The 19162-nt window shown below is 39.9% G+C and overlaps 1 protein-coding gene across 4 annotated transcripts in view; it reads left to right on the forward strand.

The window, feature by feature from the left end:
• Window positions 1-17: 17 nt before the first annotated feature.
• Window positions 18-19162, forward strand: part of LGI1 (leucine rich glioma inactivated 1) — a 32475-nt gene continuing 13330 nt past the window's right edge. For 2 of the 4 annotated variants that reach the window (XM_039553492.1, XM_039553494.1), the window contains exons 1-3: window positions 18-125; window positions 16754-17202; window positions 17592-17663. In XM_039553492.1, coding sequence (XP_039409426.1) covers window positions 17012-17202; window positions 17592-17663 — 263 coding nt within the window. In that variant the 5' untranslated portion in view covers window positions 18-125; window positions 16754-17011. Of the gene's footprint in view, window positions 126-16596; window positions 17212-17591; window positions 17664-19162 lie in introns of those variants that run through there. The other 2 variants (XM_010410559.4, XM_010410577.4) reach the window with 2 other exon arrangements.

Below are 19162 nucleotides of genomic sequence, written 5' to 3' on the forward strand. Positions count from 1 at the left end.
GGCGAGGGCGAGCCGGCACGGGAGGGGAGGGGAAAGCCGCTCATCATGTTTAGGGGCGAGGGGAGTCTCCCTGCCCGGGAACCCGGTGAGCGGCCCCGGCTGCCGCGGTCTCCGCCTCTGGGAAGGTAGGATTCTGCCGCAGGGGCTCAGGGAGGCCTCAGTGCGCCCCTCTCCTTCCCGGCCCGGGTCGCCCCCGCACCATCTCCGGCGCTTTCGGGCAGGGCAGCTCCTGTCGTGGGGGCAGGGGCTTAGACCCTGCTGCGGGTGTTGGGGCCCGGCGGAAAGGGTCCCTCGGGAGGGATCGGGGAGGCGGGGGGTCGTTGTTCTGGAAGGGACCTCTCGTGGAGAAGGGGACCCTTCAGTGAGGGAGGCCCTGGGAGGCGCTCTACGATGGGCAGCAGCTGCCAGGCGTGCCCGGGAGGTGCGCGCTGCCCTCGGCGCGGCACAGATCGCGATCGCAGCCTCGGCACGGCGATCTGTAATACTGATTTCTGCCTGTGCCAGCGGCTTCTCTTCTTTTCAGTCGCATCTCGCAGTTAGAAGAACGAAAGGCAGTATGTGATTCAGTTTCCATGTGAGGACCGACGGCAACGGGGCGATAAGAGTTTGGGAGCCTGTGGGTTGCATCATAAAAAGGAGCTTTATAAACCAAAAACGTTTTCTGATAAAGTAGCTGGGAAGCACCAATCTTCGGCATTAAGTCATCAGATACAGAAATTAGCAGGCAAGGAATTGATAGTTTCCCATCAAACACAACCTGAACTGCTGAGGTCTGAAATGCTGTAATCCATCACAGGTACTTTCTTCTGGACTGTGTTAGTTTCCAGTTGTGTTATTGATTCCTGAATAGTTAAACCACAGATACACTTAATACAGAGAAATATTAAAAATTTGAATACTGCTGCTGTCCTTGTAATATGCCAGTTGTAAAATACAAGTTGTAGGTAGTTGCTTTTCTGCAGTAAGGCAGTCACACACCATAGCTGACAGTGTATCTCCTTACCTTGGCTACCGAATCTCCGTTTTCAGAATTATTTTTTCTCCTGACCTAGTGTTTGTGTTACTTGTTACGTCATTATTGCTGTGAAGGGATGTAAAGATGATGCTAACGTGTCCCGTGGAAAGAAACTGAGTGGCACTGTGCTTATTTGAGTGCATGCAGTATTCTGCTGAAGTCCTACTGAATGCGGCCCCTTTCCTCTAAAGGGCAGAGACTCTGTTGCAAAAATGGAATTATCCTAATTAATAATTTAAATATATCAAAATAAATAATGTATACCCTCAAAGCTGTAATAGCAGGCATCTTTTTGTTGTTCCTGTCTTATGGAAATGACAGACTGCTTTAGTGTGAATGAATCCTGACATGATTCTGGAAACTGGGCCAACATATCATTGATTATGCACTTTGAAGAAGAGTGGGAAAGGTAGAGGAAAGATTTACAATTCTTGAATCTCTTGGCATTGTATTGTGACCACAAAAGCCTGCATATAGAAAAAATACAGTTTCTGGGACAGGAAAATTCTGCAGTGAGTCCAACTATAGCAACTGCTGTAGATGCTGAAGTTATTTTATAAACAGCTTTTCTGAGAATAGCAGCTAGATAATTTCATCTTGCTATGCTATGCTTTTCTGATGTCTGACTGTGTTGCTTTAGAACATCACCTGACTGCTTTTTCTATGTGGGCTACAGTAAGCTACAGCTGGGGAATGGGTTCAGAAATGGCCTCCTAAATAAACTGGTAGTTGAAACTGAATGTGCCCTTAGCTCTTGGTGTGTGTATTATACTTTGCTCCAATGGGAGTATCTCCGTAGTTTAATTCTAACAACAGTATATTTTGACACCAAAAAGGCAGTTCTGTCATATGAGTCCCACAGGACTGGAAGATACAGGAAAAAGAACTGATGAGTTGGGCATCATTCTTTACGGGGCAGGAGGTGCTACCATTTTAAGTTGGATTTCAATGACTGTACAGCCAAACCTTAGGAGCACAGCTTTCCTTTACAAGTAAGTCAATCTTTGGGTTACCTGCCACTGAAGAGAACATTTCTTTTGAACTGGCCCTAGTGCTCATCTGACCACTCCTGCTGAACTACAAAATTTAATTTTCTGCCACCCTAGCTCCTGTGGCTATCCTGCTGTGATGTCTGATGAGTAATCCTGGTGGGGCAAAAAAATGTTAGGGATGGAGGGATGGGACAGGAGGGAAGTGGGAGGTGAGAAACACAGGCTGCCCTTTCAGCAGCAGCTCTTTTAAATCAGCAGTAATGTGAAACAATAGTCTTAAATTACGGTAGCCCTGAACTTCGTGGTCAACAAAGGAGAAAACATCACTGTACCTTTTGCTTTAGTTCTGCCCTAAATCTAGAATGGGCTAAGTATGAGACCTGGTGTATCCAAAAAGTTTAAGTCAGACATGGTACATACATTATAGAGATGCAGAATTCAAAGTATTATACCTGACATACTTATTGAGCTGTTCCTAAAAGGTCCTAGTATAGGAGATTTCACAGCTTAAATACCTTAATCTATTAACCTCTTAGGTATAAAGGGGTTTTTCCTACTGTCTAAGAAAAATCTTCTTTGTTGCTACTTGCAATTATTTTTTAATGCTCTGCACTAGTTTGTACAGAAAGCAAGAACTGATCATCGTTTGAATAACATCTTTAAATTCTGGAAGACATATATCTCCACAGTCTTCCCTTTTTGCAGCTTAAAAAAGTACTTTAACCTTTCTATATGGATTATGTATTGGAGAACCTTACATTTTGTTGCTCTTTTTCAGGCTCAGATTTCTCTATGTATTTTTAAGAAATACTAAGCATAGCTGTTTAGTCCTTAACAGTATTTAGCCAGGAAGAAACACATCAGCCTTCCTGGAGAAGATGATTGCCTCGTAAGATCTTCTGGTAAAGCTGTTTAAACTCAACGGCCTCTGATCTGTTGAATCAAAATTACTTTAGTTAGCCAATTAAAAAAATGTTCTAATTTTTAATGAAGCAAATCAGAAGGCTTTTCCAGCAGGCCAGAAGAGGCAGCTACCACTGGTATGAAGAGCAAGGCAGGGCAGTCACTGACAACCACGTCCATTGTGAGCTGTTTGCCAGGGACTACATTTGAGTTTGATTATGAGACAGTAATGTGGAACCATCAAGAATGCTAGTAAAATTGAGATTTGTCCTGTCTAATCTTTCCTCTTTCTCCATTAAGTCAGTTCTTTTGTTGACAAATGAGGAAATTACTTTCTAATGTTTTTTGATATTGGCACCTTCCTATCTCCTACATGTCTATGAAGTAAGTTGCCAAATCATTTATTTTTGTGTCTTCATTGTACAAACAGTACTTTGGCATCTGTCATGTTCCTGATTTTTATCTCCTCCTATTTGAAGCCCCCTAGTAATTTGTAGAGAAAACAAGTAAAGCTAAAAATGGATGTTCACATATGCCAATAACATCACATTCAGTAACTGTAGCTCTTTTTCATTTAGAGGTACACGTATACAATTTCAGGGATGCAGTGTGCCTCCCAACAAGCCCTGAGGAAGGTATACACTACAATCAGGCAACTGTTTCCCAAGTTTAAGTCTTCCTGACCGTCAGGGAAAACCAGTGGGGCTTTTCAGGAGGGGCAGTGACTCATGCTCACCAGTTCCCATCACTGGCACTGGTCACTCCAAACTAGTCATTAAAGACTAATGACACTCTGTAATCATCTAGAGGCTATGTGGAGATAGCAGGCTGTTGCAGTGCATATCTGTTTTGTCCAATTCAATAAATGGTGTGTTCCACATTTTTTTGTCATACAGGGAATATCAAACATGAAGCTTAACTAGCCACTAGATGTCAATGTTGCTGTGCTAAAAGGCAAATGCAGTTTTATTTGTTTGGCTGGTAAAGTAATTTATTCAAGAAAAGAACTTCTTTATTTAAAGATATTTCCAGTATCGAGTCAGTTACAAAAAGTAATCATAGACAAGCCCATGCTGTGTCCATTATTTTGAGATCAGCTGTGCAGTTTTATGCTATTTTGAAGTTGCAATTACCATTTCAGTGCATAATCATTGTTAGAAAAGTGCCTTTGAAAAAATAGCATCTGACTGATCATCAGTTTCCTTCCTTGTTCCAAAATCCCAGACCTTTGTATAAGTAGCCACAATCATTGTATTGCATTTCACTTATTAATAAGATAAAATAGAACTAATAATAGGATATCTAATCCTATTTTAAGAGTATTGAATTTCCTAAATTCCAGTTATCTGTGGACATTTTCTTCTTAATTATTCCTGTTTAACACCATTGGATATCAATGTCAGATATGTTGTGTGGAGACAGAATTTCTAGAACATGAAGACTTCCAATATGATAAGCAATTTGGAAAACAGTTCTTTTGAAAATTTGTACATCTGAAGGCAGATCTGACAGATGATGGCATTTTAGAAGGACATATGAGGTAGAATTTGACCCATGGACCTTTGTTATTCCTGGCTCCTCTACTTCTAGGATGAACAAATCACTGCCAGTCTCCACAACTACTTACTGCCTAGTGCACTGAAGGTGCTAGTTCTATTGTCTGTCTACAGAGCATTTATTTTGAGACCAAAGTTTGGAAGTTAGTTTAATAAACAGTAATGGAAAGCTCAAGAAGACATCAGTGGACATCTCAAATTCCAGATTAAACTTGTTCTGCTCTTGGATTAAAAACAAGTATCAAAGGCTCTTATTAAAAATAAAGCTGAAACTTTCTGTTGATCTGAAAATCTCCCAAGAAATGAAAGATGAGGAAATTGCACCCTTATTCTCAGCTGATCAATTTGGTAAACAGAATCCCAGTTTAGGGCACAATGTTAGAAAATACAGCCTAACCTGATTTATTCCCTTAGCTCCACCTCCTACGATGAAGATAAGGCCTCTCAACTTCACACATAATTAACAAGATTTTTTCATTACTGTTGACAGAAGAGCAGCCTTAATCTTCATTATCATGGACTGAAGTAGTTTAAGTCCTGCTCAACAGTTTATTTGATGGTAGCATTAGTTCCACTCTTAACATGCTAAAGAATCACAGATACTCTGTAGAAGAACTATAACTGTTTTAATTCCCAATATTTGTTTTAGTTTTCTTGCCTGTGACTACAGAGTTATGTAAGAATCTTACAATAATATCTTGAAAATCAGATTGCTTCATTCATCCATTCACTTTGTTGCACTTAAGGGAACACTCAAAGCGTCAACTTTGATCCTAAAACTTCAGTGTACTTCAAAAAATATCATTAAAATAAAGTTTTCTGCAAGCCCTTGTTAAGATGCATAATATAAATAGTAATGGTATGACCCTGACTGATTGTAAATAATAATGGTATGACAGGTATGACTGATTCAGTTATGGAAATAATAAATCAGACTTTCATAAAAAAATAATTCTTAGAATCAACTCCCCATATTATCTCTGAAGTTTGGGCTTATTTTTGAAAAACATACAGAATTTTACTAAATAAATCCTCTAGAGATATATTATGTAGACTCCTGTCTGGTGTCCTTTAATTGTCACTGCTAGTTCCACGTTTGTTGTGTGGCAGGTGATTTTGGTCTCCAGATCTTAGTCTGGCAGCTCTGCTCAGAACAAAGCTCACTACAAGATTACACATGCATGGAGGCATGCATAAAAAAGAGTAGTGACTTCAGCCTATCAGGAATTTAATTTAAAAGTAATTACTAGTATGTACAAAATACTACTGCTTAGTTTTATCAACTTGCATTTAAGTAAGTGGAATACAGGGACTAACTCCTCCACCATGTTCCAGTTTTCATTTGAGGCAATTTTAGAAGTTCATTATGCTTAAATTCCCTGAAGTATGAACTATTTCCTAAGAGAGCAAAGAATGCCTAATCTTACTTTTATGGCTAGATCTGCTATGGTGGAAAGTGATTGATGGCATCCAGTTACATAAATACAAGAGAAAGGCAAATTTGTTTTTCCAGTTTGATATCCGAGTTACTATATAAGATGAAAAAATCATAGCAAATAATAAGCAAGAGAAGGAAAATCCAGGAACATGGAAATAAATAAAAGAAAACAACTGACAAGCAAGCAATATACTTATTTTCTTTAAATTACATTGTTTCCCACTGCATTTTTTGGTGGGGGAAAAAAGAATACATGAGCAAAGTTAAAGTTCATTGAATTTTTAAACCATAGTGGAAAAGATATGCATTCCCTGTTTTCCTGACATGCATTTTTGTGCATAATGTCTGCCATGTATGTATATTCATAATATTCACTTATGAGAATTGAGGAAAGGTACAAATCATTGACAGGGAATGTCTGGGATCTAAAGTCTTCTGTATAAAAGCGTGACAGACAAGTCACTGTAATCTGAATCATGCCAGCAGTTAAGCACTATTGGTGTACCCAGCATTCTACATAACCTGGAAAAGAAAGGTGCCTCGTAGTCTGGGTCTAAGATTTAATGTAATAGAGATATACAGTCTCATTCCTGCAAATATGTTCCAGAAAACACCTGTTTTTTAGAGATGTGTTTCATCTTAACTTAGAAGTTGAGATCTTAACTCAGGAATTCAGAGGGCCAGTCCTGAAAACTGTACTGTGGAGCTGGTGAGTTCATCACAGTGTTTTCCACTGGTTGTCCTAAAGCAAAGAAAATACATCAGAGATTATTTGCAATATACAGTGCTGCAGTCAATTGTTTGGAATCTCACAGTCAGATTTTAAAAAACTAAGGTATAAGAGCATAATATGATGTAATGATGATGGAATCAACCCTCACTTCATCTTATTATTTCAGTGGGATTACATAGTAAAGTAATACAGTTGCTGCATGTAGAGGCTGTTGGTATCTAGGTTGAGGTGATCAATAACTGATCCTTCAGTGAAAACTGAAGGATACAGGGATATAAAAAAGTGGCTCTGAGCACTGAAGTAGGATGAATCAGTTAAAAATTCCTATTTCACAGTTTTTAATGAACATGCTTATAGAGTACCGCTGTGAGACCTCATTTAATTAATAATACCATGAGCCATTCTGCTACAACTGACCTTTTATTAGTAAAAGTATACTACTGACTGCCAGGGTTTGGAAATAATTTGGATTATATTTCAAATTAAATACAATTTTATGTTATTTAATCACCAGTATCATTGAGACATGAAGTACTGAAATACTATCAACCTTTCTATTGAAAGTATTTCCAGGACACTATTCATTCCATGGCACCTAAGTGGAATGAGAAAGATAACTATCCTAAATGGCAACCATTAGTCTACCTTAGCTACAAATATCAAGTTATGTTATTTATAGCCAGCAACACTGAGCTGTGCAATATCCACAACTCTAGAAGTAAAAATGGCAAACTCAAAAAACCACCAAGGAAAGTATCTATGGCAAGTAAAAGGAAATAGGAGATCCTGCTACTTGCTGAAACCACATTCAATTTGCAAGTTATAAATCAAAATGTTTACATTTACGTATCTAGGTGACTGTCTTTCTTGAATGGAAATAAAACATAACCACATGGAAGATAAGGGTCAGGATGTGAACTGAGATTTGAGTGAAAAAACATTTCCTTTAGCATATCATGAAATATTCTCTCAAGTTTGCATTACACTGGCCTTAAATATACTGCTCATAAAAGATGGATTGTGTTATTTAGATTTATATTAGAATCTGTTTTAATATATTTTATCAATCCATGCCACTCCTTCCCTGTAAAACTTTTATTTGAACCTCAGCAGACTGCCAAAGACTTAACAGGGTCAGTATTTGGCAGGTTTCTATGAGTCTGTTAACAAAAGCAAAATACTATTCTGACTACCTCATTTATCTTAGATATGGTCATAATCCAGCCACAAATGTTAAGAACTAGAAAAAGTAAGAAGACTATTGAAGCATTTCGGTATTTTCTTACTTGAAGACATCAATGCCCACAGAAAAATATGCCCATACAACAGAATATTAAATTGTTCTCCCATTTAAAAAGAAGCTAATATGCTATTAATATCTGAAGGTACTGTTGTACTGTGATCTAACACTAGAGTATGAAAAACAAAGCCTTAAACTTATGATGACATCCATGATTCATATTGATTTGCAGTTCAGTGCAGCCTTAAGAACAACACAAATACCCCATCCTTGGAGCCCGAGTCTTCATGAAAGGGCATCACAGCCCTGGTCACAGATGCCCATCAGCTGCATCCACATGGATCCTTGGCAAAGAGGGATTTAGCTGTCTTTGGAACATCACCCATTCTGAATCTATAGCAACCCTCCTCTAATATGTGAAGCTATTTTTAGCATCAGGGCAGCCTTGAAAACAGCAGGTAAAGCATGAAAAGAATGAATAAGTGGTTGTGGTGCTTGCCTGTGAATAGAAGCTATATATAGCTCTTGAGAGAGATCTTAATATATATGTATATATATAATGTGTATATGAAGGGATATCTGCCTCCCTGAGGGGGAAGCAGTGGTGTCAGAAACATAAAGTAGAGCATTATTACTATTTGTGACCTTAGCAGTTATCTAGAAAGTCATTATTTACAATTGTTCTGTTAAAGAAAATAAATTGTTAATGGAATTGGGTATCTTTGATCCAGTCTTTATTTGCAATGAATGTATAGCCTTCATTTCCCTAAGTGAAGGAAAATTGAACAGCAGGAGACTATTTGCAGCTCCAAGCTCTTTTCAGACATTACTTGCTTCAAGAAATTCTTTAGGGAACTTCTCAGGTCCCCCCTTCCATGCTTAGGCGCCAACATCTCGGTTTCTGTGATGTTTACTGTTCTCTTGAGTTCCCATTCCTGGGGGTTTTTTTTGTCCTTGTCTTTTTCTCTTATATATTCATCCATTTGCTTCTAAAAAAAATCTTGGGAAAAAAGGCCACATGTGCCTTTGTTTAATCAGTACTGTGTGCCATTTATTTAGCTGGGGAGCTATATTGCTTCATGAAGGAGCTTATTACTTCTTACTAATGTGTTATATTGAGGCTGGGAATTAGGCCCTCCGGTTTTAATGACTCTTTGCCTAAATCACAAGGGCAGCAACAGTGGAAACTTACAGATGCCTACAAGTGTTTGGTGTCAAAAAGAAAGTCAGCTGTACAGTATTTGGATTGTTGTCTTAGAAAAGTGATAATTAGGAATCATTTTGAACTCTTAAGTGTGAATGTTACCATATTCAAGGTAGAGAAAATCCTTTCGCTTCTGAGCAGTCATAACTAAAACATGTATTTCTCTGTTGCTATGAAAATTATATTTAAAACTACAGTCAGTTCTTAGATAAAGATGTTGTGTTGGTTTTGTTCTCCCACTGCAGAGGGAGAGGGCCAGCAGCCAAAAGAGCAAATCTTTTCTTAAAGCTGTACTAAATATGTACCATATTGGCATATGAGCAAACAGATGTAATGAAATTTTCAGCCCTCCAAAGTCTCCTCTGCAGGGTGAATGTGGTTCGTAAGAAAAAGGGACCTTGGAGTTCAGCTTGGTGCAGTATTTTATTTGATGGAGAATCTGTGCTGGGCTTGTGCAGTGGCAGCCTGCCTGCCATAATGTAGGGTGGGATGTCAGGAAGAATTGGTATTTGCTTGAGGTAAAAAGGATTAACTCTTACTGAAATAAGATATTTTTTCAAATTTCTTGAGTTGTTGAGAACAATAAAAACATCAGTAAAATACACTTGTGGAGCTATCGCCAACAACCCCGTAAAATGTTTCAGCTCTGATCCAAATCTCTGCTTTGTAAAGCATGTTGATTAGCAGTGATGAAACAATAATATGTGTTTGATGAGGCACATCCTTCCTATTGTGCAGTTCATTATGTCAGTGGCACTCCAGCAAGGCTTCTTCTTGAAGTATTTCAGTGACTTCAGTGGCGCTAAGATTTATTTCATTGTAAATTATTCAGGACATAGAAACCTTTTGTTTTTAACAAGTAAAGACTTTCTCCTCAAAAGCTTGTTGTCTCTGCCATGTAACAAATAAATTTACTATGTACATTTAAATAAATAATATTTTGTTACTTCTTTTCTGTTTGCAAAATGACAAGGATAATTAAAGACAAGTTTATAAAGATTAGAATAATTCTTCAGGGAGCCAATGCCATGAAAAAGTACAGAAGGGCATGTAAGATAGCACAGGTCAAGGAAAAGATTTTGTAACACGCCGTCTGTTTTTAATTAGCATCTTGGCAAACTGGAAGAGCTCAAACATTTTTCCATGAAGAAATGTATTATAGACTTTTCTAGCTGCCAATTAAATGGCATTTAGCTACACTGACAGTAGTATGTTGTTTTGGGTCTGTAGAAAGCACTTGCTCATGCTAGAAAATCTGGGACATTTTGTTTTGGTTTCAGGGTTCTTACTGGATTTTCTATCCCTCCTATTTTGAATGCAGGCATGAAGGATACCTTCTATGAATAAATACCAAATTAAGAGTGCAAGGACCTGGCAGAGTGGAGATGATAATTATGAAGTATCAGTTTGTATACACCTGTTGAAAGTCTGTCCTCCAGTTAAATGATAACTTTTAAACAATGGTAGCTAAATACTGGGGTGTTTTATGAGGTTCATATATATGTCCTGTTTGGTGGAGACTGAGGTTTGACTGACAACTGCTTTGTCACCAGTTCTGCCTATGGTTCATTTAAATATGAGCATTTGTAACTTGAAACTGCCCCTCAAGCATGCGGCTCCCTATACATTTTCTCTATCAGCGAAACCAATGCTCCAATGCTCTCTCTCTGCCCACTCCTGTCCTCAGCTGCTTGTTCTGGCTCTAAATTTTTTTTTTTTTTTTTTTTTTTTTGGGGGGGGGAGGTTTGAAGGATTTGGACTTGTTTAGGGTTTTTTTTTTGTTTTCTGGTTCTTTTACCAGGCAATTTATTTAATCCAGTTTAGAAAATAGCATTAGAGCAGAAACACCAGCAGTGAGCTGTGGAAGAGAGGAGAATCCATAGTACTTGGAAGAGCTGGGAAGAGAGAGACCATCCTCTTAAGGAAAGCATTGCACAGAAATACTTTCTTAAAATCACCATGCCAGTTTTGAAGAAACTTGCAATTACAAATAAAGCATAGATTCTCTCACTAATATCATGGTTTTAATGTCTGATCAAGCCATCTATGTAGGGGGAAAAAAGGCAAAAAAGTAACTTGCATATTTGAACAAGACTTCTCCTCGCTGAGAGGTTCGTATAGAGTGCACTTAATCTTACAGTAGGATGTATGCTAGGTGATGAGTGTGATGTCAGTTCCACTGAAATGGATGGGCATATGAGACATGTCTGTCTCAAAAGTGTCTCCATTTCCAACATAGGAGAAGTTGATCTTCCCTGACTAAACTACAAATTTTCTTGCAAGTTGTCTTGAAAGATTGAAAAAAAAATCCAGATTTCTGCAGCTGGTGGAAACCTTGTGTTCTTGTATATTGTTTCCTTTCTTACACTTCCCCCTGTATTAGGTGTGGTCTCAGTTCCTGGTGTGAACCATGAAGTAGCACAGCTTCATACATCTTTGAATTGGGCTCTGGTTCGCTCTTGAGCTTGTATGTTTGCTCTTTCATTTCTCCCCCAACTTTAAATATCCCTTGTTAGCATTTTCAAGGCAAAACACAGACAACAGAAGCAAAGCAAGAACTATTTGTGTAGGTCTGGAAAAAAGTGGCTGGTTATCAGGAGAGCATTTGATGCTACTGGATTGTATTTGCTTGGTAACAGAGCTTAGAAGCAAATGAAGCATCAAGAATCATAAGGATGTTGAAAGTTCTTATTTGCAACAAAATAAAACCTAGAAAGAGATTAATTTTCCCTGGTTTCCCTTTGAAAGAAATACATTATTTATCTGTTTTTCATAAAGAGAGATCATTCAGATACCAGTACATCTCTCCTGACATACTTCTTGTCATTGGCAAAATTCTGGTGTACGTAAACCAGTGAGCAGTTCCAGAGACACCTGCACATTCACCAGGATATGCTCAGTGGAGCAGGTGTTGTACATCGCTATGAAGTTTTGGCCATGAGAGCTCACTTCAGAGGTGATTGCTTCTAAGTCCATAGTGAACTGTGAACTGGCTACTTTATGTAAGGGAAAGGAGACCACCCTCCAAGTCATTCTTTCCTCCAAAGCTGGCAGCAGTTAAGCAGCCATTTCCTTGGCTTTTTGACACAGGAACTGGCCTGGTTGTTCTGCTTTTAATGAAACTGGTGTAATGAAGAAGGATACCCATAATACGAACCTGTATAGACAGGATAGGACAAAGTCAGCAAAACTCTCCAAATAAAAAGTTTTGGGTATTCTTGTGATCATTCCCAAGCTTGTCTGTGCTATGAGCTGTTGTAAAGGCATCTCAAGTTTTATTATGCCTAACCTGCAGAAGGCCTCTTCCTGGCAATGGCTCTTGGTGCCAGATCCACCAGGAAGCATAATCTTTTCAAAACTGTTTAGAATTCACAAGACTTAGTTTTGTTTTTTGAAAGTAAGCCTCATTCTCAGCTGCTTTAAATTTGCCATTTGCTGCAGAATTTCTTAAAAGGGTGGAGCCAAGAGAGCAAAAACTCAGACTCATGAGATATTTTAGGAGTCTTTGATCTCAAAATCCTTCTGCTCCAAACACAGTAGTAACATAGCAATGACAATGTTTTGTTCTTTAGGAGACCCATGAATACTGGGTGTGATTCAGACTATTGCCCATCTGTGTGGTGTAATATTATGGGCTTAACACCAAGCACAGTAAAGTCTCATCATCACCATCAGTGGATTTTGGATTATGTATGTGCAGACTGCTCATCCTGAACAGAGAAAAGGCAACACAGTATTCTAAAAGTGGGATGAAATTAAAGATAATTGCAACAGGATATGGATCTGCAAAGGGAAGTGTACTGAGCATGAAACCCCAGGAAGCTTATTCAAATTTTGTCATGTGTTGGTAGTCTAATGCAAATATGCAAATATAGCCATTGGCGTGGAGTTAATACCTCAAAAATATTAAATATTTTTTTAAATAATTTTTGGTTCTATATTCTGACCATTTGTGTTTGCTGTCCTCAAATATTTTAGCAAGCAGGTTTACTTGTAGAAAAACTAATATTTTAACCACATATTAGAGAACACATGCTGAAAACTGTATGCTTCGTAAATAATAATAATAATAATAATAATAATAATAATAATAATAATAATAATGTATATGTTTGCTCTAGGAACAAAGCCTAGAAGTTGTGCTAAGTCTGACCAAAGAACGCAAGCAGTGGTCGGTGGTGAATACCTCTAGTGGCAACAGGCAAAAGTAGTTTTAATTTTGACTCATATACTTGCACCAAGATTTTTACTAGATGGTTGATTATCATAAAAAAATTGTTGTTACCAAACAATTTGGATACATTGGAAGGAACAGCAATTTGTTTCTTACCACGCAGAGCCAGGGCGTGGGAAACGACTGGTCCCTAAGGAGTAGTTGGCTCTGGTCTACACCGGAGAGGTGAAATATGACGGCACATTGGTGCAGGAAACACTGCAGCCGCTCGGCTGGGGCCCGCTCGGCTACAGCGAGGGCTGGCACGGCAGGGGCCGCGGGGCGAGGGAGGGCGAGCCGCAGCCCGGGCGCTCCCTCGGGCCCTGCCTTGCCCCCGCCCCGCCGAGGCCCTTCAGGACGGGCGCCGCCCGGGGCCGCCGCGTTGCCGGGATACGGAGCCGCGGCGAGGCGGTGGCGCGGAGTCCGCGCCGGCCCCGAACAGTGTCCCCCGGCCGGCGTCCCCCTGCCCGCGTCCCTTTGCCCAGCCCGGAACGCGCCTGACCGCCGGCCCCCTCCGCGGCACGGCAAGGTGCAGGGTTTTCGGCTAGAACGTCAAGTGATGGGAAGCAGACCGAGGAACGCATCCTCAACTCCCTCATCCCCCCTGCTGGAACCTTGCTGAAAGAAAAATAAATGGATTTTGAATCCCATTGTGCCTACTCAGTACCTGAAACACCCGGGAAAACAAGCAGGGAGCAAGAGGCGGGCGCTGGTCCGTGGGCGCAGCAGGCCACTGCCTGCTCTGCTGGCCCCCAGACAAACAGCGATGGCATTGGCAAAGGGTGAGCCAAGTGTCGCCGGGCTGGAGAGAAGCTATGCCACCGAAAATCCATGAACCAATTTGTTTTTAAACTGCTGCATGGCAAGAAATGAGATGCTGAGCTTGGCAGAAAAGGACCCTGGAAAATGTGATTATGCCTCTCTTTTGATGGGGCTGTTATAAATATTCATAATATTGCAATTTTGGAAAAAGCGGTTGTTTTGGCATGTGGTTTGGAATAGAAAACTAACTTCCAGGCGGTTCTCTGCATGGACAAAACTGGAGTCAGGTTACTGCTCTGCTGCAGAATGTGCTTTTGTTACTGAAGAAAACGCTACACTGCGAAGTTTTCAGGACGTTCACAATGTGGTTGGAGTATTAATTAAAGAGAAATGCCTAGGTAATTGATGGTGGATTTCAGTGAATGAGCCAAAGGAAATGAAACACGGGGTTTCCCCATCAGTGGCAAAATATTGCCATGGCAATGGGTAGCTTTGCCAGGAATAAACAAACAAACAACAACAGGCTTCTTTCAGAAAAAAAAGTTTAGAGAATTTTCTGTTCTCACCTCACCATGTCTGTGCCATTGGACATCTTGGAGGGGAGAAGATGGTGTAGCCTACTTATGCAAGTCCCACAGATCCAGCTCCCTTCTTAGTAGGTACAACTAGATCATTTCCAGAGTAAGAAGTTACCCTTATACTGGGGGATGGAAAGGCATTAACATTTGCTTAATAATTATTTCAGTGCCTTGGCTACTGTAATTCTGTTTTCTTACAGAAGGTGGAAGGGCTCAGAAATAACCCAGGTTTCTGTCACTCTTAGCTGGTGGTACTTCAGGAGAGACTGCTGACAGGGAAGGTTTTCTTAAGAGCAAAAACATTGGCCCACACTTAAATTAACAAAAAGCTTTACAAAAACACAACAGAGAAAGCATGGGAGCTGAGAAAGCACAAGCCTGCTCTTTCTTCCACGGGCTCGGATGCCTGCCTGTGCACAGACACTGCTGTCCTCTCCCAGCAGGGCCTTTGAAGGTGGCCATCTGCCTCTGAAAGCTTTCTGGACGTTTCTGGCTGCCCCCAGAATCCTACAGTCCCTCAGAGGGTGCAGTCCCAACACCTGGTGTGAGCTCTGAGTGTCTCCCCTCATCGCAGGGAGATGGGCTACAGCCACCTGCCAGTGAAAGGGTTCAGCAGTGCTGGTGTCCTGCCTTGTATCCATAGACAATTTCCTGCAGTTTTGCAGTCTCTGCCCATAGCCTGTGAAATCCCTGGTGGGCAGTCATATCTGGATATGCACTAAGGTCTTGCTGGGATTGTTCCTGAGGAAGACAGACATGGCCTGATGTTGATCTTGTGATTTCATGGCTTGTAGAGCAGAAGCAATGGGCCAGAGCCAGGTGGCCATCAGGTGAAATCAAAGGAAGGGTAACCAGAAGTCAAAAGAGATCTTATCAGGAGATCAGGTTGTCACCTGGTGAGGAGAAAACATCCATGTGATGGAGCCAATAGTAAACCTGGCTGTATTAAATGTCTGTACCACTGGGTTGACCCCAGTAGTGTTCGTGAGCTGTCTAATGTAAACAGTCCAATGGAGAAGTGTTAAGACCTGTTAAAAGTTTGCAAAACTCTTCTAATAGCAATACTATATTGAACAAAAAAATCATCCCATATGGCTTCCCAGCCATTTGGCATTTGTTAGTTTTGTCTTACCATTCTTAATATAGTAATGCTTAGGTGCTGCTTAAGTTCCCTATACAATATTTAATGTAGTTCACTGTAAAGTCTTCAGGCTGAGGACTGTATCTTACAGAGCACTCAAACCACACCTAGCACTCATTTTGATTGCAGCCTCCAGGCAGGATTGTAAAGGTTCATTATTACCACCAAGATCTGTCCCTATCCTGTCACTTTTCAAAGAAGGTCCATTCTTAACTGTATGTTTAACACAGCTGGTATTTAAATGACAATTTGCTTTTTTTCCATCTAAAATGATCAAACCAGTTCCAAGCAAATACATTTTTTAACTTGAACTTTAAATTAATGTTGTCCTTATAGAACTATGCCTTATCCCCCTATGCCTTTATTTAACCAGCTCAGAAAACATGCAACAAATGAGAAGTGTTCTTTTTCTGAAAAAAAAAAAAAGGAAAAAAAAAAAAGCAAAAAAAAAAAAAGCTGTCTTTGGGGTCTATTTTGCATGAGAAAATATTTTGTTTAGGAATGACAGTCAAAGGCATTCTCTCATACATTGTAATATTTTCCATGTGTGGCAGCTTGTTTTTCAGTGGTACAAATATGTGCAATAAAGGCCGAGGATAAAAATTAATCTAACAGTTTTTGCAGCAATGCTTTTGATGGTTTCATTCTATTTCATTTTGCTGTGGATACTGCCATTAGTTCTGCTGCTTGCAATATGCGAAGCATAATTCTGAAAGGTTCATGAGGTTGTAGGGATCCAGTAAGAGATGACTGATTTCTCCCCCCACACACATACACTCCACCCCACACCCACTCACCCACCCACCAGCAAAACATAATGCTGTACTATTTTTGGAAACAGGGAAAGGGCCTCCCTGTGAAAACAGAAAGCAGTGTATTTCTCAGTTACATCACTTTGCAATCTAATGCTGTGTTGTGCTCAGTGTTTTTGTGGTGATGCAAGTCTTTTTTTTTTTCTTTTTTTTTTTTTCCCTTCAGCCGGTTGGATTTTCCCCATCTTACAGCACCTCGCAGGTCTCTTCTCTGAGCAGTACATTGCCTGAGTGAGTGGAAACATACAGATCAGCTGCAGGTTTCTATCTACAAAAACAGAGTGAAAGAGAAAGAAAAGGGTTGGGAAAGCAGAGACAAATATTGACCTGGACTTATAGAAAGACATCCAATGGCTGAATAAAGAACCCTGTTCATGTTTTGGGATATTCTTTCAACTGGCTGGAACGAGAGCGGATCAAAAGAATGGGAAATGCCAGCAGACCCTTTAGAAGAATTGCTTATTTCTTATGCCTTTTATCTGTGCTTTTGCTGACTGAAGGGAAGAAACCAGTGAAGCCAAAATGTCCTGCCTGGTGTACTTGTACCAAAGATAATGCTTTATGTGAAAATGCCAGATCTATTCCTCGCAGCGTTCCGCCTGATGTTATCTCACTGTAAGGGCTGTAAGCATTTGGTTATTTAATTTATGATTTAAAATGAACTAGGATGTGTGGTGTTTTCAGTGCATACAGAAGGATGCTTGCTGCAGGGAGTACCTCCAGCATTCAGAATCATCAGCTAGTGTGTTAGAATTGTGCTGCATTATTGAATCCTGATTTTTATCTCTCTTTCATCTGTCTGTCTGTCTGTGTGTCTGTGTATGTGCACACATCTCATTTTATACCTTCTTGTATAGTACATGAAACCTGTCACATTATATTCGGGGGGGGAGGTATTTTTTTTTACTTATATAAATAAATTTCTCTGTGATGACCAGATCAGTATTATAACCATAGATATATGAGGCTACATTAATGTATGGTTGTTTTTTTCTTCTTTACAGATCCTTTGTGAGATCTGCTTTTACTAAAATCCCAGAAGGGAGTTTTTTGCTCACACCATCTCTGCAGCTTCTGTGAGAAATATTTATATGATACAGTTTTTGTTATGAAATGTATATGTATTCATAAATATTTCAGAAAAAGTCTTAGTATTAATTTTATAAGAAACAGCAGCAGAAGATTTATTAGATCATAAAATACAAGACTTTTTAGCAATTTGAAAGATAGTGCAGTGCATGTTTAATTTTTACTTTGTATTTTGCAAGGCTATCTGTTGTCAGTGCTACTTTGAATGCTTACATGCTGAAGCTTGTGGTGACAGAATGTATGTTATCTTCATTGTACTTTAATTAACATTACAGTAAGGACTTGAGTGTTGCAACAACTATTCTTGTTTATTTTCTGCATTCCTGGGACCTGATCCCAGTATAAAGCTGCCCATTTGCAACTCCCATGGCCTGTGAGCTCAGAACCCTTCAGATCAGGCCCGTCACTGCAGTGGGACAGGTCCTGAAGTCCTTTTCCATGTAAAATTGCCATTGACTTCTGTGGAAGTTTAGTCACTTCAGTGGGAGTTTTGCCTTCATAGCACCTGGAATTGACCCTGTTTTTTATTTTATGTTATTAAAAGTAATGATGATTTTTTTCCAATTAAAGAAACTGAAGTTGTTATTTCAAAATCAAATACTGTTAAGAGGTATACATGGAAAGAGAGTATTTTGGGATGTTTAACTGTTAGCTGCATTTCAGCACAGGATTTTTACAGGCTCACAGGATTTCCTAGAAATGTGGGCATACGATTATATAATTGTGAGCTATACAGAGGTAGAGGGGGTGTAACCTGAACTGTTTATAGTGGATGTGCTGCCAGCCTGACACACACCCAGATTTGTCTCAGAAATCCGGCAAGGCAGACTCCCCAGTGTGATCAGAACCAAAATCGGATGTCTGTCCCAAACCGACTTCCCGTGCACTCTGGATGTGGTCAGAGGTGTAATGTTGATGTACTGGAGCTCTCTGGCTGTTAAATTAAACTGGTGGCATACTGACAGCTGAAGCCCTGACCCTGGCTGTACTCTGCTACCTCAAGTGGAGCTGATAAGGAGGTGCAGACATACTGTACAATTTTGGATACAGGGTAAATAGGTAAATGCAGTTACTATGGAAACCTAAATGCTTTTCCATGGTGCTTTATTCCAGAGAAGCTTTTCCCAGGTGGTCATAGATCACAAAAGGGACATATTTCACATAATTTCTGCAATGGGCCTTTCAAAGGAGAGGAAAAAAGAAAAAGCAGCAGCATTGGTGGAGCTTGTATCTGAAGAGAGTGAGTAGGACATCATCTCTCTTGGCTACGATACACCACCTACACTTAGCAATCCCACTGCAAAGCAGGCAGAATTTGGCATGGTGGAGTAGGACAGACACAGTCATCTTATTTTGAGTTATTATAGTGCCTGGCACAGTGGGCTTGGGCAACATCTTATGGCATTTTGGTAATGATAATAATTTCCATTTCTACTGTACAAAGAAATGCATGTTCTACACTGCTGTTCATCAATGCTGCAACAAA

This window comes from Corvus cornix, chromosome 6 (genome assembly GCF_000738735.6).
Source record: "Corvus cornix cornix isolate S_Up_H32 chromosome 6, ASM73873v5, whole genome shotgun sequence".
In the NCBI taxonomy this organism is placed as follows: domain Eukaryota; kingdom Metazoa; phylum Chordata; class Aves; order Passeriformes; family Corvidae; genus Corvus; species Corvus cornix.